Here is a 25284-nt window from a genome sequence, read left to right as displayed (position 1 = left end):
ATAATAGAGGATGAGTCACAAAGGATGGAGGCAGAGATGAAGAGACAGCTGGTGTTTCTGCACTGATTGCAGACTAAAAAGAAAAAGTTTTGGTCCAAATATTGAATTTCCAGTTTGATGGGCACTGCAGTCCTGCAGATTGTTTTTAACTTCTCTACTCAGCTCTCTACGGGTCGGATTGTGCAAACTGGGTTTTGGCATAAAAGTACTGACCAGATTCTTGTAGTGAACTCGAAGATTTTTGCGGTGATCTGAACCAATTCAGAGAGATATGGAGGGGAGAGGAGATGAACTGCCTTAAATGTATACAAAAGTATTTTAAAATTGATGTGATATTTGACCGGGAGCCAGTGAAGCTGCTGCAGGACAGGGGTCCTGGTGATAATACGTGCAGCAGAGTTCTGGACACGTTGAAGCTTATGGATCGATTTCTGAGTAAGACCAAAGAAGCGTGAATTGCAGTAGTCAATCTGAGAAGTAACTAGGCTATGAACAAGAATGGCAGTGGCATGTGGTGTGCCATGTCTATATTTGGCATAATGGACAACGACGTGACAAATGCTCGCAGATTACCAAGCCGCCTAATTCAAAATCTGATCTCACAGATGACCTGGAACCAAAACCAGTGAAACTAATCTGACCTTGGATGGATTTCAGTCTGATCAATGGATTTATGCTAATAAATGTTAAAACATTTTTTCACTTTATAAAGTTTCTTTGTGGTGAAGCAAACTGGAAAATATTAAATTCATTAAACGGATGTTATTTCAGGACCATGGACAGTGCACAAGGTTGCCACGGCGATCTCAGCCGTGTTGTTCTAACTAAACAAATCCAGAACAAAAAAACTGTAGTGAGACTGTTAACAGAAACAAACTTTTGTCATTCATGCATTTCTGGTTTATCCCTAAAGTGATATAAGCTGACTTAGTGTCAAAGTATTTCTGAAGCCTGTTTCCAACATACTCCGACTCTGTCAGGCTGCCACCATACGTCTACATTTAGTTGTGTAAATGTGGGTAAAATGTAGATAAATAAAATTGTATAAATGTATAAGTGTACTTGTATCCTTTTCTGATCACAGTTGACGGGCTGTGCCTGCCCACTCAGTAAATTTCCTGCAGCTGAATGACTTCTCTTTTGTGACCCTGCTCTAAGTTGTGCAGCTGTTGGCAAAATTAAAATGAACTTTTGTAAATCACCCGTGAAACGAACCACAACCTTCAGCACTATTTGCACTCAAATCATTTTCTCCCTTTTATTTAGTTAATCTTGTCCTGTGTGATCAGTAAAACCTGATGGTAGGAATCTTAACAAATACATACTTTATTACTTCCCACCAGTAACTCCAGTATTCCCTGTCCCAGTAATGAAGTATACATATTTTGTAGCTGAATTTTGAAGTATCCAGTACCTACCATACATATATTTTTCTACATTTACTCCCTACAGTTTTACAGATATTCCCACTTTCTACTCCTACATCACTTTGGGTTTAATGATTGACGGGAGTTAATATTTCCTGTTATTCTTGTCTTCCAGATGCCAAACCAATTTGAGACTAAATGGAGAAAACAATAATACTTAAAAAACTGTCCTGCTGGCATATCCATCACTGAGAGATGAAAACGTTTATGCATCAGTTAGAGCATTAGACTCAACCTGGAACTGCATATTTGGTCCAGATGTCCATAAATTGTCCATCGAGCTGAAGTATAAGGGGAGTAACATTTTTCTAAGTGACAGGTAATTTCAAATGCAACATCTCTAACAGATCAACAAATATAATCAAACACATACTGTTTCATTTCTGTTAGTCACACAGTGTGTCTGTCAGCTAAAGGCACTGAAAAGACTAACAGATAACTTCACTCAGAGACAGAGAAAGATGTAAGAAAGAAAGGGTTGTTTTAAAGGTAGGGCTTCATCAATAAAACCTAAAATCTGCAAATTTAAAGCTCACATGGAATGTCCTCATTCCTATTATCCTGAGGGATTATTTGAAGCTGCTTCATGGTTGTTCGTCACCACATTCGCACTCTAGAGAGGGCTGTGATATCAGCAAAAGTCCCCCAGCCAGGGGTCACCTCATAGATATAGTGGTGATGGCTTTGCACCTAAACCAGCGGTCCCCAACCCCCGGGCCTCGGACCGGTACCGGTCCGTGAGTCGTTTGGTACCGGGCCGCGAGAGTTGAGGCTCAGGTCTGAAATGTATGTTTTTCAGGGTTTTTATCGGTTTTCAGCGTTATTTTGTTATCGTTTTTATCGTTAACTCGGTTTTCCTGGGTCTTTTCACGTGTGTTATGAATAAATCTTATTTTTTTCTGTACCGGTACTAGTTTTATTTTGTTGTATTTATTTAAAGGCCGGTCTGTGAAAATATTGTCGGGCATAAACCGGTCCGTGGCGCAAAAAAGGTTGGAGACCGCTGGCCTAAACCATTATATTATTTTTATTATTTGTTACAACATTTAAAGTCCCTTCACACAGAAAAGACGTTCACAGGTACCTCTCTCTCTTACTCTCTGTTTCTGTCTCTCTCCCTCTGCTAATGCATTTCTGTCTTCTGCTTTGCACTGAAAGCCTCACACTGGCAGCAGGATGGCTTTTATTGAGGAGATGCCACAGAAAATGAAATGCATTTGCAGCAGAGGAAGGACTTTCGGTGTGCTTTCGATCCCTAACTATGTGTTTACCAAACAAAATAACAGTAATTTTAGAATCTTCCAGACATCTTTAGAGGAGCGGGATGAGACAGAACCGCTAATATGAGCTGCCAACCGCAGTCACACATCCAGACACAAACAGCAGAAGCTGAGAAAGTTACTAATCTGAGAGCTGTTGTAGTAAAACTGAGGATTATTAGCAGGATTTTTGAAGGAATTTTGAAGCCAAACTTTATCATTTGATTTGATTTGATATACCTTTATTAGTCCCACAAGGGGAAATTTCATTTAAAGCTTTACTGCACAGACAGACATGTTTTCTATAGCTTATTGAATGTTGCACATAATTTAAGCTGAAGGGGAACTATAATGACAAAGTGGCTGAGGTTTTAAGTAATGAGAACAGTGTATCTCTGCAAGTAATCCCTGCCATGGGACTGCCTTAGACTAGTGTAAGTGTTCAGTTTTACACAGACAAGAAAGGAGAGAGAGCTGCCTTCAAGGGGAACAGAGCTAAAACTGTTTGTCTGAGACTGCAGGTGAAATAAGGGGCTTCACCGACGCCCAGTACCAGATAAATTATGAATATACTTCTTTAGTGAAGTCCAAGAAAAAGAAAACATGGAGCTGAAAATGAGAAGAATAGCTTCCTTTAGCTTTATTTATTTTGGGGCAGCTCCCTCTGTACCAGCTTTATTTAGTTGACATGGGAATATTCTGAGCTGTGGAGAATTAGATTTCCCACAGAAATGCTGAATATGTTAGCTCTGTTGACTCATATTACTTTGAAAACTTCAAGCTGTTCTCAAGTCACGGGATTGCAATAGGATTCTTCTCATTTTGTTAAATGGAAGCAGCGAATGAAAACACAAAACAGGAAATATTTAAGAAAAAAGACGCGCTTAGCAGATTCAACAGAAAAATAAAAACTAGAAAGATTGAATTCTGTCAGCTTTTACAAAGAAAGTACTTGACTCTTAAATCCACCGACTACACACTCTCTCTTTACACTAAATAATTCACAGACATTGAAAAGCTTTGTCCAAGTTCAGGAACAGCCTTGTACCTGTTGTTTAATCCTCCTCCAGTTTATTGACTGACTGTAATGGAGGTCATCTGCAATTTTTCGCTGACTGTAGTTGATTGGTGCACTTAGCTGAAATTCTGTGAAAACCTTTTCATGAATGACTGAAACAAATAAAGTTTAATGTAGGCCTTGTATTTAGTTTGAACTTGTAAAAGACTGAAACGCTGTGAAAAAGCATTTCTCTTAGATTTTTATTTAGTTCCCAGTGCTCTTCCCAGCCTAATGGCTGGTTGGTTGCGCTATTCATGCTCCATTCAGTGTGTGTGTGTCTGTGCACACAGCTACTGAGTGTTGCTAAGTCTTGCTTTTCAAAGTGCTGTTTGTCGTCTACTCACTAAAAATTCCCACAAGAGACGGCGAGTTTGGGGACCGTCATTCCACTGTAGAAACAGATGGAGATATATCAGGTTATATGCTTGACTGTGCATATCTGTTTCATTCTTTATTATAAATAAAGCTTTGTCTGTCTTTGAGGCTGTGTTTGCTGCAATAACAATAACTTTCATGTAATGTACATAAGTTACATGGAAACATAAGATTAATTATTTATTATATGGTGATTATTTTTCATCAAACAAATAATTTATAGAAGTAAAACAGATAAGAACTTAATTGTGTGACTTGTAACAGTCTTGGAATAGTTATGTGTTACATTATTAATGTATGCAGAAAGGTAATGTGATTACAGTAAGACTGCAGGCCACAGAGGAAGTTTGACATTGAAGTAGCAGATTTCTGAGTTTGAAAAGGTCCAAGAACATTTTACACATGTGAGGTGAAAAACTGCATTGAAGTAATAAATGAGAACTCTGCAGTATAAAGTGGGGCACAGTACAAAGCAAAGAGTGCAGTAAAATGTTCACGTAGGTCACTTTACTAACAGGAATGCAACACCAGGTCTACAAAAATAAGCCTTTTAGGTTAGAACATAGATATCTGGTGTATTTGGGGAGATATCAACTCACATCTAATTGACTGGACTGAAATGCCAAAAATGAGCAACTCCAAATTTAGTTTAGTAACTTTTCCAAACACCTATGAGGTCTAAAATCTGTTTGGCAGAAGGCGCCCACGGGTGCACTGCTGCATCTATTCTCTCTACTACAGCAATGACTCATGCCGGCACAAAGCCACTCTACCGCTGATTGATTGCAGAGTTTTCTCACTGAAAGCAGCCCAGCATTGAAATAAAGCATGAGGCCACATTGGTGGGGAAGTGCTTTTAGGAACCAGGGAGGCAAGGAAACACCATCCAAGAATCCAGTCGGAGTAGCAGATTAATGTGTTTAAAGGCATATCAGGTGCCCAGACGTGAGATGGAAAACTGAGGGTGAACGCAGTGTGAACAGCAACATTTCAGCAGGATGATGTTTCTTTGGGAAGCTGAGAAATCTGTGTATAACATTTTTTATTTTTCCAGAAGACCTTGCAGTGCATTCCTAAAGCCCTTCTGCTTCTTACTTCCTTACTTTTGCTGTGATGGGGGGGTTCACACAAGGCTCCATTAGGGTTTACAATTTTCTGGAGCCTGTTAATATTGCTTATTACTGTAGTTTTCTCTTCAGTGTTAAAATATTCAACAATATGGTGCTGTGTTAAATCTTCACGAAGGTCATGTAGATGTTTTTTCGCAACATATCACCCACCTCGATATTGTTGCAAACCAAGCATCCCCTCAGAGGTCCTCTGTGGAAACACGCAGCATTACACTGGTGGTTCCCTTCATTGTTCCCTACAACACTTGGCTGCCTGAGTATATTTTGCAATTTATTTATATTTTTTACTTGCAGTCTCCCCACTCTTCCGTTCTGCGTGTCACTCAATTAATTCTGCCCTTTCATTCCCCACTTGGTCAAACTCCAAGTCAAACGTCTTGTTCTGCATCTGGCAACAGCGTTCTTGTTTGTTCCACAGCTGGTGGAGAGCTGGCAGCTTTATGCTGAGCTCACGAAGGCTGCAGAGCAAAACAAGGATCAGTCCAAGACCAGCTGGAGTTCATCCACAGGATGGGGAACTTACTGGGGAGGCAGATATGTTTTGTGTTTCTGTCTTCTTTTTTTTAAAGTGTGGGTGCATCTCCTTTTCTGTGCCCTTCACTAACTCCAGCTCTATGAGAAACATGTATATCAAGCAATCATATAAACCCCCAAATTTTGGAAATTTTTAAATGATTAGACAGAAAAATGATTCTGAAAATCTGCAGGTGAAACACTGAAACACACGCACACATTCATCAGCTGAGGTTTCCCAGCAATCCCATGATCCTCTGAGGGATAGTGTCTAGAGGGAAATGCAGTACATTGTTGTAACTGATAAAACTGAGAGAGCGATGAGATAAGAGGAATGAGACAAGAAGAGAGAGAAAAGTTTGATGTACATGCACGAGTAATGCGTTCATCCCCTTCTTCTCCAGTCAGGTCATTAATCACAGTGCTGATTGTCTCATTCCGGTCATTGTTCAGATACAGGCTAAAAACACTATTTATTGGTGATTGAAGACTGGGACATAAAATGGATTCACAGTGTTGTGTGTGCATATGTGTAATGAAAAAATGGATTTATAGATCACGTGTGACAAATCGGGCACAATATCTGTGTGTAGCTGTGTACGGATTGCCCACTCATGAAACATGCGCATGTTTGGTGGATGAATATCAAAAGAGCTCACAGTTTCCCTGCTTTTAGTGGTTTATTACTTTTGCTGCTTAACACATTAGAAATGCTCTGTTCCTTTTCTCAGACAAGAGAAGGAGAGGGAGGGTGAGAACCTGATGAAAAGTAGAAATGTGTGGGTACACTTGTGTGTGCTCAGGTCCTGCTGGTTCACAGATGTCTCAATTTGTGCTTTTGCCAGTCACTGATGACATCACCTCCCGAAAAGGAGCCACACCCACACACAGGAAAGATAACACTGCCAACAATAGGCAAATTTGTGGTAGAAAGATCAATTCTGAATGTCAGTGTTTTAAAATTCCCATTATCCTTCTTGTCAGTACATACAGCATGGTTAAGGTTATGGAAAGACTTTTACAGCTAGCGTCCCTCCAGATTTCCAGCCTTCACACATTTACTTTCCACTTCATTTCTTAGAGGACACCTTTTATTCTGCAGTGGCAGCAATAAAAATGGCACAGCATGCAAACCATGAACTGCAGAAGTGTTCAATATGTGTGCAGTTCCTTTATATATGGGGCTTCACATACAAATTAAAAAGTGTCTGCATCATTCAGTCAGCCCAGTATAATGCATTGTAATGAAGATCTAGTATTCTTTTTCTTATGTCATAAACTCATATTTCTTTGAGTGAGTGGATGTCTTACTGAGCTTAAATGCACTACCAGACGCTATCAGCTGTTCAGACCTTCTGTTTGTGACGGGCAACCAATCAGAATAAAGTTGTCTTAAAAGCAGAGAAGCTAAAATATGTCTTGTCAAACAGAACGTGGACAAACTCCTCTGTAACATAACGAATACTTATTAACTGTGAATGAAGCAAATCTACTCTTCATTTAATCCAAAAATAAGAAATATGCGTACATGATGTTAACATTTAAAAAAAACTGACAGCTAAGTCTTCGGCTTTCACAGTTGATAGAAGACATTCACTGTGCTTCATATCTTTCTGATGTTCCTCCTTTGATGAGGTAGTGATAGTGCTAACATCACACACGCAGACACACAAAATAATGTTTTTCTCCGTTTGCACATTCAGGCTGAACCATTAGTAAACATGCCTGGCTGCAGGTTTTGCTGCTGATTTTCTTCAGAGGAACACTTTATAATCATTCCTTCCTAAAAATTAGTGTCACCAAAATTTACAGCAGTAAAATGTTTTCTGTGAGCCTCAGCCAGCTGGCTCCGGCTGATATTTCGGAGTAACCTGACAAAGGGAAATCACTCATCAAATTTCCTTTGACTTGGTAAATGGGATGAAAAAGTGGCACAGAAGGAGGACGTGGCATGTGAAAGAAAATAGAGTAAATTGATCTACTTGTGCCCTGGGCAGTTTTTTCATCACTCAGTTTCAGTGACACAAAGAAAGGTAAAAAAATCTTCAACCTGAAACTGAAACAAAACCGAATCTCTTCAGATTTCAGTGACAGTTTGAGGATAATCACTATGCATGACTGTGTGGGGACCAGGGGACCCACAGACGCCGTGTTGTTTGTTCTGAAGGTGTGACAGCACTGTGTGCACGAAGCTGGTTGTCTCCCTGTGAGCTGTGCTTTGATTAATTAGCCCTCTGGTGCATGCTGGGAAAGGCTCCAGCTAGTAGCTGGGAAGAAATTAAGAGGAATTTGATTTCTGTCCTGATGGTGTCATACTAACATTTTATAGTAATAGTGTTCAAAACCTATTGATGTTTAGTAAGCAAAGCCCACATCATGCAACAAAGGTTTGGGGTTTTTTGGAGGGGTGGTGGTGGTTAGCACTGTTGGCTCACAGCAAGGTCCTGAGTTCAATTCCACCATCAGGCCGGGGTCTTTCTGTGTGGAGTTTGCGTGTTCTCCCCATGTTTGCGTGGGTTCTCTTTGGGTACTCTGGCGTCCTCCCACAGTCCGAAGACATGCAGTTAGTGGTGATGGGTTCACTGGAAACTCTAAATTGCACATAGCTGTGAATGTGAGTGTAATAATTAATCAATTATTTATGTATGAATGGAATATCTCAGAGGCAAGATTTGGGGAAATCAGTACAGGTATTACCATAGAAATACACTTTTTCACAGCGGTTGACTCACAGTCTTGTAGACATCCAACATCTCAATATGCACATCTATCAATGCCTCTTAAGATAAATTTTGATTTAAAAAGAATTAATAAACATTAAAAATTAGATAATATTTTCTCTGTATTTTATTTATTTTAGTTAATTTTTCAAGTTTACAAAATATTTTCAGTTGGTTTAAATTGTTTACGTGGGTCTAATTTTATGTTATAAAGTACAAAGGTTATTATAACTGTACAGGTCCAATCCAACAACACACATATCATGCAGGCCATCAATCTCATAATTCAAATGGAAATTGAACCAAAGGAAGATCTAATTCAGGTTCAGTTCAGTGGCTCTGATCCGTGTCTACGAGGGCTAGCAGACAGCTGTTTCACAGCATCTGTCAATGAGATTGGAGTTTTAAATAAATTACCCACTTAGAGTTATGAAGGGAAGTCACAGAGCCTAAAACTGTATTTGTACCCAGTTGTTTGTTTATTTGTGCTATAAAGTTGGGCATTTTAGAGTTTGTGTGGATTCACACACAAATGTTAGTGTTTCACACGTCCATTAGTGCAAGTCATCATGATATGTTAGATATTACCAGGCCATTTATCCAGCTTTAGAATTTAGAGCCAAGTGAGGTAACCGAGCACATGAGGGCTGACCCAAATACAAAACAGATACATTTAATGAAAGCTAATCATTAGTTAATTACTATGAAGATTACTTAATTGTCCTTCCCAAGCCAAAAGGTGTAAATTAAGTATCATTTTATCATTTAATCATGCTTTTGAAAGCACAATGTGGAACAGCTGTGCTGACATCAGTACAGATATCATATATTTATACTGACTTGCTCCAGTCTTTGTAGCATGTCACTGTTGAACAGCCTCAAGATTGTGTTTAATGTCTTTGTGTCAAAATGACAAGCCTCTGGATTAAACCTAACATTTGATCAACAAGTTAACAAACTCAAAAGAGACCAAAAATTTTAACTAATGGGTGAGTGGAAAAGATAAAAACTTAAACACAACGGTCCAAGTCTGTAGAGAAAAATTGTCACCTGGCATATAAACTCCAAACCCCTTACCCTTTAGTTTTCTTATTTCCTGCTAACTAATACTGCCACAGCACCATCACCAAAAGATCCCATATATGTAAGGAAACCATCAGGGTTTCTGTCACCTGATGGACTTCAGCTACAAAAGAAATAATGCCTTGTTTTTATTAATTAACTTACAAGTCAGCATATGTGTGCAGAAATCGACACACTCCACAAATGACAGAACAACAAAAGTGAAAACTGAGGGAATACAAAAGCTTTAAATACACAAAAGGTAATTAGGAAAATGGGAAACGCCGGGATACACAGCTGAAACTAATCAGGAAAAACAAGTCAAGGGAAGCAACATTGAATACAGCATACAGACTGACTCCCCGGCACCGCCCCTTTGATCTCACTGCACCACCCCTCCCCTGCAGCTGAGCCAGGGACCACACCTCCGCCACAATGAACTGAATGAAGAATAAATTATGCCAACAACATGCAATAAAAAAACATCAAAGTCAAACACTTGGCAGAAGATTCATCTCAAGATTAAAAGCTGAAAATACAAATAGTTATTTTGTGTAAGCTATGACATGTGATTGGTTACTGTTTAACTATGCTTGTCAAAATTAAAAAGCTTTCTCCCTACAGTTACTAAGAACTAGAAACCAAATCAGAAAATATTTGATCATGACATACCAGACACCAGTGTGTGTGTGTGTGATACAAAGCAACATTTTGGGGCTGCTGATGAAGGTTAAAACCAAACATATAAGTCCTTTTTGTAAACTCTTGACCTCATTAGACAAAGTGGTTTCTTCCTCTGAGTTTCAGATTAAAGCTTCAAACACTTCTAAACTAATCTAGATCAGATCACTAGATCTGGCGCTGGCGAAGAGATCGAAATAGTCCTTCAAATAAAGAGGAGTCTTATTAGGAAAAAGGGGCTTTGTTGTGAGGCGAGTGTTTGGGAGAGCATCAGGTGGTTTGTTTATTTGCTGACTGAAAGACACTTTTCTAATTCACGGATTGTATCCTGCTGCGTCTCGCCATCTCCGTCTTTTCGTCATCCACTCACCATTCAAAGTTTGGATGAGGATTTCTGTGGTGACAGTAAAATAACAGCCAGCCATCTAAAGGACAGTTACTCTGAAAAATGATTGTGTTTGTGTACCAGAAAATGAACATTGAGAGAGAAAGACAGAACTGAGAGAGAAAGCGATGGGCTGAGAGGCAGAGAGAGGGTAGAAATAGATGGAGAAAAGCACCAGGGACCATAAAGCCTCTCCCCTCTGGAAGTGTATTGCTGCGACAGCTAATACAGTCTGCTTTAAAAGACCAGAGACAAGTCTGTTAGACTGCTGGCTATTTTCAAAGTACCCAGGAGTGGCATCTGTCCTTGAGTTAGCGCTCTCTAAGCCTTTACCAAATGTCTCACAAATTTTAGCTTTTAGCATGGCTTTAACCCAGCAGACCTGCAGGTGTTCCACATCATCTGGTTTTTGGTGTTAAACACACTGTTGCAAGCTTACATTGTGTTAAGAGAAAATGCACCGTTTGAAGACTCACATTTTGTTGAAAAATAGCTCAAAATAAAATAACTTTGAGTCCTGCTTATTTCCTGCCAGCCATCCAAATATATGGTTGAATTCCTATACGTGGGTTTATTAGCAATCCGTTTTTCTTAGCAGACAGCAGTTTCTGTGTCTTTGTCTTCCTCTGTCTATGTGAGGGTTACATTGTTCCATGTCAGATCGCATACTTCCACACATATCTACATTTCTTCATGTGCATTATGAATACCCACGTGGTGTGCACGGTAACATGCTTCAAACACGCTTCAAACTCAGCTTCACTGTCTATGCTCGCTAGTGTAAGGAAAGCAACCACCAGTCGATTTTATCCAGCAGCATGAAGATAAAACATCTTTTGTCAAAGCTGGGAAGGCGCCAAAAGAAAGCTGCAGCCGATCCAGGAGAGAAGGACAACCGCTGCCCAAGCGAAAACCTGCAGTGATCCCGTACATGTCAGGAGCATCGGAGCAGTTGAGACGCATTTTTTCTAAACACCGGGTCTCTGCGGCTTTTAAACCCCAAGGATCGGGTCCCCCGACACAAACAGAGTAACACAGTGTACGCTGTTAAGTGCAGGAGGATTGCCAGGATTTATACATCGGGGAAACCAAACAACCTCTGGCGAAGCGGATGGCACAACGCAGAAGAGCCACCTCGTCAGGCCAGCACTCTGCAGTCTATTTACACCTACAGGCCAGTGGACACTCTTTCAATGATGAGGATGTACACATCCTGGACAGGGAGGAACGCTGGTTTGAGGGCGGAGTCAAGGAGGCCATTTACGTGAAAAGGGAAAGACCATCTCTGAATCGAGGAGGGGGCCTAAGGGTACATCTGTCACCATCTTACAATGCTGTGATTGCAGCCATTCCCCAACTCTCTGTGAATGGTACTCATGGTTATTGATCAGTGGTTGTTGATCAATGTCATGAGAATTTACATAATTAAGATTAAGGAACTGACCTCCCAGCCCATTGTTCCTTCAGTGGGCTGGTTTCAGTCATTATGCAAATGTACTGTTATAAGATTGGATACCTGCAGTCAGCTGAGACTGAAGAAGTCACCTGGATGAGTGACGAAACGTTTCTCCCACAAAACGCTACGTCCAGATGAACAGAATCAACTTTTGGAGATTTTCTTTCTAAGCTCCTCAGACCTTTGTTAGAAGGCTTTTCTTTTCTCTAATGTGTGCTTCATCGTCTGCTCTGTCCCCCTTCCTCCTGTCTGTAAACAGGAAATTAATCTCAGTACGCTGTGCTGAAGGATTCACTTTTAATTGTGGATGCACAGGTGTACCCTTTGCAGAAGTGTTTTTACCTTCGGTGTAAAAAGGAGGTGTACAAACGAGGGTTGATGGATGAATGGATAGGTGGGTGGATGGCAGAAGGACGAGTCCTTAAACAACAATTTCTTTGTTTTCATGAAATGTTTGAGCTATTTAAGATGATTGACTTTGTGAAGAAACTCGTCACTTCTACACTTTACTGTTTATGTTCTGTTGATGATACATTAGCTTGTAAATGTAAGTAAAGTAGCCTTAAATATAAATCTGTGATCATAAAATCTGTCATCATAAAACACAACAGCAGTCGTAATACAAGCTTTATGGATGCACTTCTGCCACACCTTATATTTAATTGAAATTGCTTTAAAATGAGGCTTCTTGGAGGATGTCTCACTTTTTTGTTAAATGCCTCTCGGCTTGTGCCGCTTCCTCACCACCTCCTGTCACATTTGGTGGCAGGAACTGAGAAGCACAGAGAGGTTTCAAGGAGAGGAATCGAGTGCTTGAAGCACTCAAGCTTGCATTGATCTGTATGATAGAGAATCTAGAGAGACAGACTCTATTATTTAGTTCATCTGTGCCTTATTATATTTTGTCAGATTGTGCAGTTTTTGTCTGTGTGCGTTTGCACACACTCTATGTGAGGCCTCTCAGTTTGGTGACCATAATAAGGACTGTTATTCTTGTTTCTGTGCTTCACATTAAAAACAATTATAATTAAACTGAGAATATTGTGATAAATTGTTGAATTATTATCTCTATAGAACTACACGATGAAACAGTTCAAAAAGAGACCTGGCTTTGAAGCGTCTCTAAAAAGAGCAATTCAGGATGATCCTGTCTACATTTATTTTGTTCCTGAGGCTCAACTAACAAACACAAAAGCCCCAAAGTGACAATTTGGGAGCGCAAAACTTTGAAGTAGTGGAAGGATGGAGGCATGGTTGAATGCACTGGTGTTATTTCGACTGTAGTTAAAAAATGCCCAGGTTTTGTTCTTTGAGCAGCAGCATGTGGTGTGACAGGCTGCCTCTCACCCTGTTTCACCTGCATGACCCGAAAAAAAAGTCAAAGGACCCTTTTTACATGAACTGTTTGCTTTTCAGAAGCCATATGAAGTTAGAGTCATAGTCATGTTCCTTCACCACACTGGTAGTTCACTGGCTGCTGCCACAGTAAAATCTGTGCAGCTTTTGTCAGTTTAAGTAGTTTCAAGGTTGATTTACTTGGAAAATCTGGCAGCTGCTCCAAAACTAAACGGGAAAAATGGTGTACAAAATACAAAATACGATAAATCAGCTTTTTTGTTTGTTTGTTTGTTTGTTTTGTTTAATGTCCTCGTGTGTGCTTTCTCCTGAAAAGTCACATAGTGTTTGTTGCTGTGAAACCTGTATGGCTGAAATAAAATCCTCATCCTGCCCTGTCATTTTCAGCACAAATTACTTATTGATATGAAACATTGATTTGTCATTTACTGCTGTTATTTGCTCAGGGGAGAATAGAGCAAGAGAGGGAGAGAGGACTGAGTCGCCTTTAAAAGATAGAAAAAGCTTGCCAGCAGGGTTTCATACATCATCCAGGAGATGAAGGTTTTCATTCGTCAGTCTCACATTCGTCTGCTGGAGCAGACGTTCAGGCTGTAATTAATCCAGCCGTCTAAACTCTACAACAGTTTGTGTTTTACTCGTGTTACATGTCTAGAAACACATGAGCTAGATTCCTGATATTTATTAGCCCTCTCAGGCTCAAATTAAGTTTTTGTTGCTAATGCACAAAAGAATACCTGCAGTGGTACTTCTGAGTAAAAAAAAACTCATAGAAGATGTATGTGGGGTAATCAGGTTGTTAGCTTTTAACTGTTGCAAATCTGCAACGCCTGCCTTGAGAGGGTTAATGAACCGAAATGCACACAATGTTTTGGCCTGTGCTGACATTTCTTTATGCAGCATGCAGTTTTTGAGTTGCTGACATATTCTTTTTTTTTTTTCCCGCCTGTCCCGTTTGGTTCTTTTTCATCAGAATTGTTGTCTAAAGGCGAAGAAAGATGCCCAACGGATTTACTTTACCAAATGGACCATCCCAGCCTTGCCGTATTGGTCTATTTGATTCACCTTTGTTTTTATTGTTTATTTTATTTTATTTTCACTTGCTACACACGGGACAGACATGACTGGGGGAAAGAAAACAGCAGGGAAGAGGGACGGTCAAAAACAAAAACCAACAAAACAAACAGACAAAAAATACATACATCAATCACCTGGATCACCTGTTGAGAAAGAAAAAAGAGAAAACAAGCAAAACAAGAGAGCAATATAATAAACAACGTCATCACGATGATCTAGGTGAATATGACAGTAAATACTAAATATTAAACATTATTGTGCAGCACGTGAGATCGACAGCGCACAGTGTGCTTTGAGGTAGGAGCCAAAAAAGGTGTAGTTTGTGTGTGTGAGCACCCGTGTGTACACCTGTGAGCATGGACGCGCTTGTATTTAAAAGGTTCCTTCATGTAACGATCTGCTAGAGGGTGTGGGGGGGGCCACAGCCCCGTCCTCCAGGGCATGAAGCAGGTATGGAGGAGATCAAGACTCCAGACATCCAGAGGCCCTCAGAACACAAGCGACCAAGGAAGACCAACAGAGGGGCAGCCGCGCCACTGTCCCAGAAAGAGCTGAGGAGAGTCCCAGATGAGGGGTCACTCAGCAGCAGCCAGGGGGAGTTGCAGTGACGTGCCTGTGAGCTCCGCCGGCAGCCAGCTGTGCCTGAGTGACCGAGCCCCAGGCTCCAGGCCCCGACAAGCAGCCACCAGGAGTGAGCTGGTGTGTACCTGGACGCCCACCCCCAGACACCAAGAACCACCAAGGGAAGGAAGGGACATATTCTTGATTTCCATCAAGCAGCAGCCTGTCAAGCTGAAAAACCAGTGTGGAAACGGTAAAAACTGCAGTTTCTGTAATGGCCACTTGAGTGAGTCAATAGTCCTGAAATAAAATATGAATGAATGATAAAATGATACACAATGAATATAACGTGTGGAAATAATCCATGGTTTTGGGAAGATCAAGTATGGTTTTCTTGTCTGTTGTAATATCCAATGTTAGTCTTTAATAGCAGGGTCTAAATGTGATAAATATACTGATGTCTAAGTTATTAGCAACTTTTAAAAACTGAGATATATGAAATTTAAAGTTTATCAGAATCTTCACAAAAACTCTAACTTATTCAGTCCTTTATACTTTCATATCAACTTGAAATTTGGTGTTTCATTTTGAGCCACGTACCCATGGTTCTGTGATTCTTCGATGGAAAGGTAATTTGTGGTGAAGACAGGCAGCGAACAGCTGCTGCAGAACGATTCAGTGTAGATTACTCTGTCTCCGGATGCTTAATGTGCAACCACAGAAACCGCAGGAGCAGCCACTTCACTCCTGTGTTGATTCTTAGTGGGTAATTAATAGCGCAGTGTCAGACTATCAGTGTAGCTGTGATTAGTTTAAAGAGGAAGCTGCATGTGTCTAATCAGTGCAGACAGAAAACACATCAATCTTGCTCCTGTTTGATGTTTCATTGACCAGAACTGCAGATGTAAGTCAAGCAGCTCATCAGTAGATGACAGTTGCATCAAGCTGTTCAAAGAAGTGATACAATGATGAGAAGATGCTTATCTTACTAGATCCAACTGGTGTTACTAAAATTATTTGCATCATAAAGTGCTCTAAAACTTTTCAATTTGAACATGTTATTGTTTAGCCCACTTAAATGTCCAATTTTAATTTGTATTTCCTGGTGTCTTTGCACTCCTGTCAGTTTCACTTCCTGTCTTTGACAGTTTTCTCTGTTTTTTATTGTTTGCGCCAACCAGATTCAGATTCACCTACTTTCAGTCTTCATTGTATATTATCCCCTGTTCTCTCTTGTCAGTTACCAGATTGTCTTCCAGGGCGATCGTGGCTCAAGAGTTGTCAGTTCATCTTGTAATTGGAAGGTTGCCGGTTCGAGCCCCGGCTCGGACAGTCTCGGTCGTTGTGTCCTTGGGCAAGACACTTCACCTACCGCCTGCTGGTGATGGCCAGAGGGGCCGATAGCGCAATATGGCAGCCTCGCTTCTGTCAGTCTGCCCCAGGGCAGCTGCCTCCACCACTGTGTGAATGTGAGAGTGAATGAATAGTGGTATTGTAAAGTGCTTTGAGAGGTCCTGAAAAGTGCTATATAAATGCAATCCATTATTATTATGTGTTGCTTTCAATTGATTTACTTTCCCTTTTCGGGCTGTTTTTTGGCTTTGCCTTTTGCTGCCTGGGTTTGGTTTCGCTCTGTACGACCACTTTACAATGATTAAAGTTGTGAATTTTGGGAAAGATTTTACTTTTCCTCTTCCTCTTCTTATGTGTTGGGTTTCTCACTTCTATTACCAGTGGTTTCATTTAATGATTGGTCACATTTTGGTCACATGACTGTTGTCACTCTAATGAACATATTCAAAGAAATCATTTAGTGGCAACACAACAGAAAGCTAATTAATGGTGAGACCCAGCGCTGAGCTCTTTTTCTGATCATTTAATCTAAAGTAACATATTTAATAATAATAATAAGCAGCCTGTCATTCATGTCTGTGAGATCAGATTCTGGTTGTTTCTGCGGTTTCCACATTGTTTTTCATGTTGCACACATTGGGGTCAAACATGTGGACTGCTGTGCACCCCAGCAATCATGGTTAATCATCATTTGTTGTAAATGGCTATTTCATGAGTAGAAGATTACCAACTGTACTCTGATTACAAACCATATACATGTTGAGGACCTGAACTCACATCAGTCTTGCATCTTTATTTTTCATCCTCTCCTCCCTCTGCCTCCCTTCCTCCTGAGCATTATTTTTATTTGGTGTTTTATTACCTCTCATATCTTTATTCCTCTTTTTCCTACCCTCCACCTGTGGTTTCCTCATCTTTGATCATTCCCCAGCATTCCCTTTGTAGAGGGCTGTCCACGCAGGAAGAGCCTAACAGAGACCATGGTGGTGACCACATGCAAAATAAGTAATCCTGAGAGGAAACGTGTCATTCATGAGGTTGTTCCTGAGGTCCCTACAGGTTCCTATGTAGCTGTTTACTCTCAGCAGAGGGGAGCGTCATAGAGAACCAGTTTGTGAGCTACTCTGTTCATGTCTGTGCTGTGTTCAGCTTTTTAGTTTAACTCCTGCAGAGAAGACAATCGTCAGAGTAGACTTCTTGAAGTTAAATGTGTCTGCTACAGCCAGGTTCTGTGCTTTTCATGCTGCTTTTTTAAAACTCTACCTCTTCACAGCATCATCAACACCAAGCTACATAGTATTGTTGTGTTGCTGTTAGCAACATGTCTGCATTGGCTGCATACCCAAAATCCTTTGTGTCACCAAATAATTGCTCAAATGGACACAAATGGAGTACCGTTTTAGATATACAAAGAGATGCATGATGTGTTTGATTGTTTACCAAAGAGTCCTGGGTATTACTGTGATACCACTACTACTGATTCCTTCCTCTGTTTATTCACTACCCGCTGTCCTTATGCACCTCCCATCACTCATGTTGTACTCTTCCTTCCTCAACTTATTGGCTTTTTATCTCTGATTCGCCCCTCTGTCACTCCTCATCTGTACTTCGCATCAGTCTGTTAATTTTTGCTTCTTCATTCCTCCTTTAAATCCATCCTCCTCACTCTTTCCCTCCCTCTTTGATCTCTCTTCATCTCCTGTCTTTAACTCCTCCTTTCCTGCTGGCCCCATTTTTTTTTATCTCTAATTTCCCATTTGGGTTTCACACAACTCTTCTCTTCTTTCTTTTATTCATGGGTACATCCTTCTCTTTTCCCACCCATCTCTCACTTTTTCCAGTTCTCAATAAATGACCTTCATCCATCTTTATATTATCAACTTTTCACTAAACAACCCATCTGTCTGTGCATAAATACTGACTCATAAAGCATGCTCTTTGGTGTTTTGGCTTATTCTGTAGACGTTGCTCATTTGTGTTTTTACAATAAACCATAAAATCTTCTGTAGATCATTTTCTTCTTTAAACTCCTTCAAATTGCATTTTTAAGCGGGGAGTAAATGCTGCAGCAGTCTAGGTGAGTCAGTCAAAAGATACTGAAGCTAATCTAATTCTGCTGAATCACACTGGAGTCTGTTAAGCATTTCAATCTGGAGGTGCTCGCATAAGCTGATTAATGAAATACCTCAGTGTAATTATTATCATTAGTTTACCCACATAAGCACATTTAAAAACACAGAATTGTCTTTAGAAATGCACTGAGTGGTTTTATGGTTGATATGCACAATAAAAAACTAATTTCTGCTCATATTTGTGAAAGGCTCAGTAAAAAAATAACCTCAGCAGTAATATTTATGTTAAAGTGTTCATTATACTGAAAGGCATGCATACATCAGAGCACATTTTAATCCTCAGTCTCTCCTTCCTCTCTCTTACCTGTGTTTTAGTCACCGGGTTACAGGGGCTGGGTTATGGCTCTTTCTGAATCTAAATGTTTCAACCCAACAACAAAATGATTCTCATGAGCCTCAACGTCTAATTTTCTACATTTATTTCTGGTCAGACATCCTGGAAATGTTTGTGTCTTATGAGCAGTTTAGTCAACACCATAATCAAAGTAAGTCAGTCATTTTTATCACTTTTGAAAGTCTCTAGTCAGCAGTGATTTCTGTCCGACAGCAAAAACTGCACCGAGGTTTGGAAGTGTTCAGCCTGATGTTTTCCACATACACGTACACATGTCTTCTAGTCAGATCTTCTATTAACATAAAGTATAACATTATTAACATAAAGTATAATATCAGCTGACTGTTGATTTCTCATGTTTTAAAGTCAGGCAAAATGAGACCGTCCAGATGCATCTGGAATCCAGAAAATTAACCCATTAATGACTGTAAATATTATTCATACAAACTTTGTTATTACCATGATCATTAAATATTAGTCTTTACAGACTTTACATCAAAAGTGCCGTATTCTTTTCTAAAAATCTTCACTAAAATCACTTTTTAGTTTCGGTTATATTTCTTAAGAGCCGGTTCGCAGCAGCCTCTGTTAAGCTTCTCAGCTGATAACTGAAGTCTAATATGAAACAGTCCAACAGGACAGCCTGGAGCTACTCATATAAATTTATTTTGTTTTCTTTTGAGAACAAGCACACTTTCCTAGGCAGACAATGGAAAGCACATTTTATCCTGACAGCCTGATTTTGTGTTCTGCAGTCCTTCAGCCTCGTTTATAAAACAATATGTAGGATCCATACTGTAATCTGGTTTATAAAACCTTACTCGCAGCCAGTGTTTCCTTTATGAACCGCAGTCCTTGTGGAAGTGTGCACACATGAATCAGCTTCAGATTCTGCCCTCTGAATGGCTCGTAAATACAAAGCACCTCATGAGTGCTGGTGCATAGAAACGAACCTACTAATCAACGGCTGCTTCTTTCACACAGCCGTGCCAGTGCATCCATCATGCAGCATTATGGAGCTGTGCTACCAAAGTATTTATATGTTTACAGCAATCAGACTGATGATTCATGGCTTAAAAACTTTGGTGCAGCATGATGCCGCCAAAGGACAACTTGTGTGTACCAGCTACGCGAGCGACTGCAGACAGAACAGCAGTTTTTGACACACTTTTGCTTTTGTCCTGTTGGGCTCAGGCTGCAGTAGATACACAGGAGCAAATATGGAGACTAAACATGTCTTCTTATACAAACACAAGCTGAAACCACACAGAATCTAATCGTCTAACTAATCGTGCATGATGTTTGTAAAGGTGGCATCTAATATTTGAATTGGCTGACCTTTGTGTGTGTGACTGCTGGGAAGTGTGATTCTTTCTTTGCTGTTGTGTAAATGTAAAACTGGATCCTGGCCTAAAAAGAGCTCTGGTCGTCTTTTTCAGTGATCTGATGGCTTCAGAAGTCCTGCTTCTGATGGAATAACTAAACCTGTGTTCTCCAAAAAAAACCAAAAGAAAGATAAACAGCAGGATTATAGAAGTTATCTTTTTTTTTTATATGAGCATAATTTTCATATTTTCATCAACCAAATTAATATGAGAGCAGATTAGGTGTGTAATGTTGTAAAACAGAAGGTGTTAGCAGGTGCTTCCCTCCTCACTAATGGACGGATGGAGAGAGATGAAGCGTGAGAGGGAGAGCGAGGTGGAAGATTAGGCACTGCTGCACAAACTGCAGGAAACACTGTTCGGTCCATCTGTCCATCCTTTGGTTTCACGCTGAGGTCTAAATTTCACAAGTTGGCAGAAGTGACGTTGCATGCTCACGCACACACAAACTTACCTCAGACAAGCGTTAGCATTGTTAGTGTGTTGGTGTCTCAAATTAAAAGGGAAAGAGCAGAAAGACATTTGGTGAGCAGTTCTGGGTTTGCATGACTCAAACAAAAACAAGCCTCTTTTTCTGGAGGCCATCATGGCGACTCGTCCTCCCTGCTGTCTCGGCTTCTTTGTACCGTCTTTCTATCTTTTGACTCTCTTCCTCCCATCCCTCTCTTCTTCTGTCTCTCATGTTTTCGCTCAGAGTTTTTTGCATTTGTTTGTCCTTTTTCCGTTTGTTCTCACCCCTGCTCCGGGTTTCTGCCTCACTTGTTTTTCTTTCCATCTGAAGTTCAAGGTAAACAATAGAGAAAATGCTGCTTTTAAGACGTTTATGCGACACGAGGTAACACTAAACCGAACTAAAAGTCACACACTACTATATTCATCCATTATTCATTCTTTTCTGTCTGCATTTGTCATCCTTTCTTCCACTTAGCCTTCTGCTCCAGCTTTTTCTATTGAGCCTTGATAATATAGAGATAAAATAATTATTTTTCTGTGTTCTGTTGACTCACCTCAATGTTTCATTCAAGAGTGAATCCACCCTTTTATACCTGCCAGCGTTCACTTACAACTTCCTTTGTCTATATTTACGGGGAAATCTTTACATAATTCACAATCCAGTTATTTTCTGCTTTCATATGAAAAACAAGAGCTACAGTATGAATGCAAGGTCAAAAACATCATACATAAAACGCACTGCAAAATAATATCAAGGGGACAACAAAGTAAGGTTACTTTGAGTGGGAACAAAAGCCAGTGTGAAAAGGTTGATTTTCCTAAATTGCTCTGGAGTTTCTATTCCTTGAATGAGGAGCGGGAGAGAACTCCAAAGCACCGAAGCCCCATCACAAACAGCTCTGTGCCACAGGATCAGCAATGTAGAGAGGGGATGAACAGCTCTCCTGTATCAGAGGGGGAATGAATACTGCAATGAACACTGTGAAGGGACTTTTTAGGAGGAGAATCTTATTTAATACACTAGTGTAGGTGGCTGAGAGTAGGCATTATGTCCTGCCAGCAAAGCCTGGCAGTCGAGTTTTGGAAATCCTGTCGCCTATCCAGGACTTTGCTAGGCATTCTAGATTAAATGCCATTACAGGGAGAAGGCAACGAACGCATGGGTGAGAGATGCAGCACGGTGAAAATGAAAAATGAAAGCTAAAGTCAAGAGGTGTGATTTTGTGACAAATTTGACATTTTCCTCAAAAGATAAGGGTCAGTGAAGTCATCATCTAAAGGGTGATGACTTCATCATCGTATAAATAAGGCAAAACTGTTTCTGGTGAAACTCTTTAAAAAGAGAAAGAAATCGATATACTGACGTATATCTATCTACAAATATTCAAAAAAGTATTTCTTGGGTGCAGAGCAAGCCAAGTGCAGGGCTGGAATTTTAATTTGATGAAATAAATTTTGGAAAGCAACTGCTATTGCTGCCACTGAGTGTGTAATGAGGAACATGTTGTAAACTTCTTAGTTAAAACATCCATCCATTCATTTTCTTAACTGATAATCCAGTTTAAGGTCGCGGGGAAATAGAGCCTACGTCAGCTGTGATGTGGAGAGTTGAGGTACACCCTGGAAAGGTTGTAAGTCTATCACAGCGCTGCTGGGCTGAAACAGTAAGATTACAGAGCCAGATATAACTGCATCATCATTATTCTCTGAGCTGCATTTTCTTGCTGGAACTAGACAGCAGTGTGGATATTGAGTGGTACCCAGTTTCCACCAATGGAGTGCCAGTTAATGAATATTGTATCTATGCTCATTAATTCCTTTGGGTGGGTGGATGCATGTATAGATCAGTGCTTAGTGGTTCCATACCTTTATAATATCAAAGACGGGTGGTGACTATGGGAGGGGCTGCAGTGAGAATTTCACTATTGCATTGAAGGTGTAGAGATCATACAGATGACGACCTCTGTGTTATTATCCTCTGAAGGGTTTCACACCTTTTCCTACAAAAGCTGTGTAAGAATCGTTTCTGAAACCTGTCGAAATGTTGGCTGGCTCTCAAGGCTCCACCACAGAACTGGCTTCACACCAACACTGACACATTTTGCTGGGAAGGGTGTAAATTTGTGTAACTTTGGTAAAACCACAGATGCAACTGTAAAAAGTTTGTGTGATTTTTAAAACCTAGCGTAGCCAGAACTCTTCTCTCCTTTCTATTCTTCCCTCAGTGTTTTCATTAAAAAGTGTCTGACAGCATAGAAGACACTTCTTTTAGTGTTTGCTTAATGTTGCATAAGCTTCAAATGCACTCTTTGTTTGGTCTTCGGTACAGCTTTTAAAGCCTTTTCTTCTCTTTATTCATGAACTAATCCTGATTTTCCTTCTCGTTCTCTCTCCCCCCTCTGCAGGTGAGCTAGTCGCAGCACCCTCGGCTGTACCCAGCATCTCCCGTTCCCGTCTTCTTCTTCCTCTGCCTATTCCCATCATCTTCTGCCTCGTCTTTCCTGCTTCTCGTGGGAATCAAACGTCGTGATGTCTCTCTCCGCCTCTCCTGCCCCCTTCCTCCTCTTCTTCCTCTTCCTCCTTCCACTGCCACCCTGCCAGCCAGAGTCCCAGCGCAGTGACCCCAGCATGAACCCTGACCCAAGAACAGCCTTGCCCTCCATATTTCCCTCCTCCTCCGTCCTACCTTCCTTATCTAATGATAATAGTACATCACCCAGCATTGGGGATAAGTGTGATGAGGTGACCGTGTGCAAGCCGGGCATCCTGTTACCTGTCTGGTACCCCGAAAACCCTGGAGTCGGTTACCAGGTGGCCAGAGCTGTGGTCTACTTCCTGTCACTCATGTACATGTTCCTGGGAGTGTCCATCATTGCTGACCGCTTCATGGCATCCATAGAGGTCATCACATCTCAGGTAGGATGACAAAAGTCATTTAACTATTTATAAAAGCAAAAATTACATCTTACAAGCTTGAACATGACATATACCTTGAGTCAGGCAAATGCACTCAATCCACGGGTGGTATAGTTGATATAAATGGTTTTTGTTTGGATCTCAGTTTGCATGAGGGGGGATGTTTAGCTTCCAAGGCCTGTTGACCTCACCGCTGAAGCTTTCAGACGGGTCGTTTTTGCAAACTTCTCAACTTTGAGAGCTGCTAGTTTTTCATCTTTTATTTCTTCAGGTTACAGATAGACTGCAGTGAGGATAAGTTGTGGTATGCTCCAAAAACAAAACACACGGTGGTCATAAATGTCAGCATACCTGGATTTGCCTCAGCACACCATTTTGGAACCAATGATGTAGGAATTACAAACTCATAGATTGTACAAATCTAGCAGGGTGTCGACCATCTTCCAGGCCAAATTACTCTACGAGTTATTTAAACTTTTGTCAGGTGACCACCACAGAGATCTGGAAAAAGGATGTACTACCCAGAAACATGGAATCAAAACTCAAGCACACCTTTCACATCAGTGCAGTCTCATGGTCAATCAGGAAATAGTGATGAATATGATCTGTTTCTTTACAAACACAGGATTGCCCTCATTTTCTTTGTGTCGCTCAGCGCAGGTTTAAAAGTAATGCTGGCGTCGTGTGTCTTTACACGACAGGCAACCTAATAAATCAGTTTTCAGTTACCAGGTGAACATACTTTAAACAGAACCATGAAATATTCATTAATGTAGTAAGAATGCTTTAGCAGCAAGTGAAGCTGAACATCAACAACAGCTGAACCTACAATTTGTAGTTTTAAAAAAAGTGCACAAAGATATCGATCAATCCAAGTTACAAGCGGCCTTCCCTTTATTTATTTTGAGTCGTAATAACAAAGAAATTAACGAGGCTGTCCCCACAGCGGATAGCTTTGTGTATTTGATTTGGACGATTTTACACCGGATGTCCTTCCTGATGCAACCCCCAAAGGATTTGTGTCTTCTCCTGGGGAACCTCTGGTTGTTAGGCAAATGTGTGAACCACTACACTATGGAGCTGCAAGTAATCTGAAGCAAGGTGTGGGATTCAAACGGTAGTGTATCAGAAAGTTATGATCTTCCACTTCCTAATTTGGCCTTTGTTGCTCTTTTAGCCTGGAGGTACATGACTTATGTCCATGAACATGAACTATTACACCGACCACGATGCTCTACCATCAGACTGTGTGCCAGAATAATTTGGGACCATTTCATGAAACTGCAGTGAAAATTGCTGTTCATACATCTTTGATGGAAAAGTTTTTTTGATTAACCTTCATTTTCACAGAATGTATTTACAATAGGTGTTCCAATGTGCTTTGTAAGGTTAAAAACGCCATTATTAGAGAAAACCAACAGACTATCCCCTGTGAGCAGCACTGTTTCCGAGTGCTGCTCACAGGGGCCAGTATCTGCAGATGGCTGCCCCTCCCTGAGGAAAAAAAGGAGAATAAAAAAGGAAAGAAAGAGAGAACATGAGCAACAAACAGGAAAAATGCAAACTACAGGAGAGAGGAAAGTTAAATGTAATGACATGTGGTGGTGGAAAAGTGAAAAGAGGGGAGTGAAGGAGGAGTGCTCTGTGCA

General features: G+C 40.5%; 1 protein-coding gene across 8 annotated transcripts in view; it reads left to right on the top strand.

The window, feature by feature from the left end:
* The window catches only part of slc8a2b (solute carrier family 8 member 2b), a 206255-nt gene that overhangs the window by 128830 nt on the left and 52141 nt on the right, over positions 1–25284 (top strand). For 7 of the 8 annotated variants that reach the window (XM_085429459.1, XM_085429456.1, XM_085429460.1 and 4 more), the window contains one exon: positions 23125–23635. The exons of the other annotated variant lie outside the window; for it this stretch is intronic. In XM_085429459.1, coding sequence (XP_085285585.1) covers positions 23249–23635 — 387 coding nt within the window. In that variant the 5' untranslated portion in view covers positions 23125–23248. The remainder of the gene's footprint in view (positions 1–23124; positions 23636–25284) is intronic. 8 annotated transcript variants of the gene reach the window in all.

The sequence above is a fragment of the Rhamphochromis longiceps genome, linkage group LG14 (assembly GCF_057381845.1).
Source record: "Rhamphochromis longiceps isolate RC_006_pf linkage group LG14, R_longiceps_female_GT1.1, whole genome shotgun sequence".
In the NCBI taxonomy this organism is placed as follows: domain Eukaryota; kingdom Metazoa; phylum Chordata; class Actinopteri; order Cichliformes; family Cichlidae; genus Rhamphochromis; species Rhamphochromis longiceps.
The sequence above is the reverse complement of the archived record's forward strand: the minus strand, read 5'-3'. Positions and strand labels throughout refer to the sequence as shown.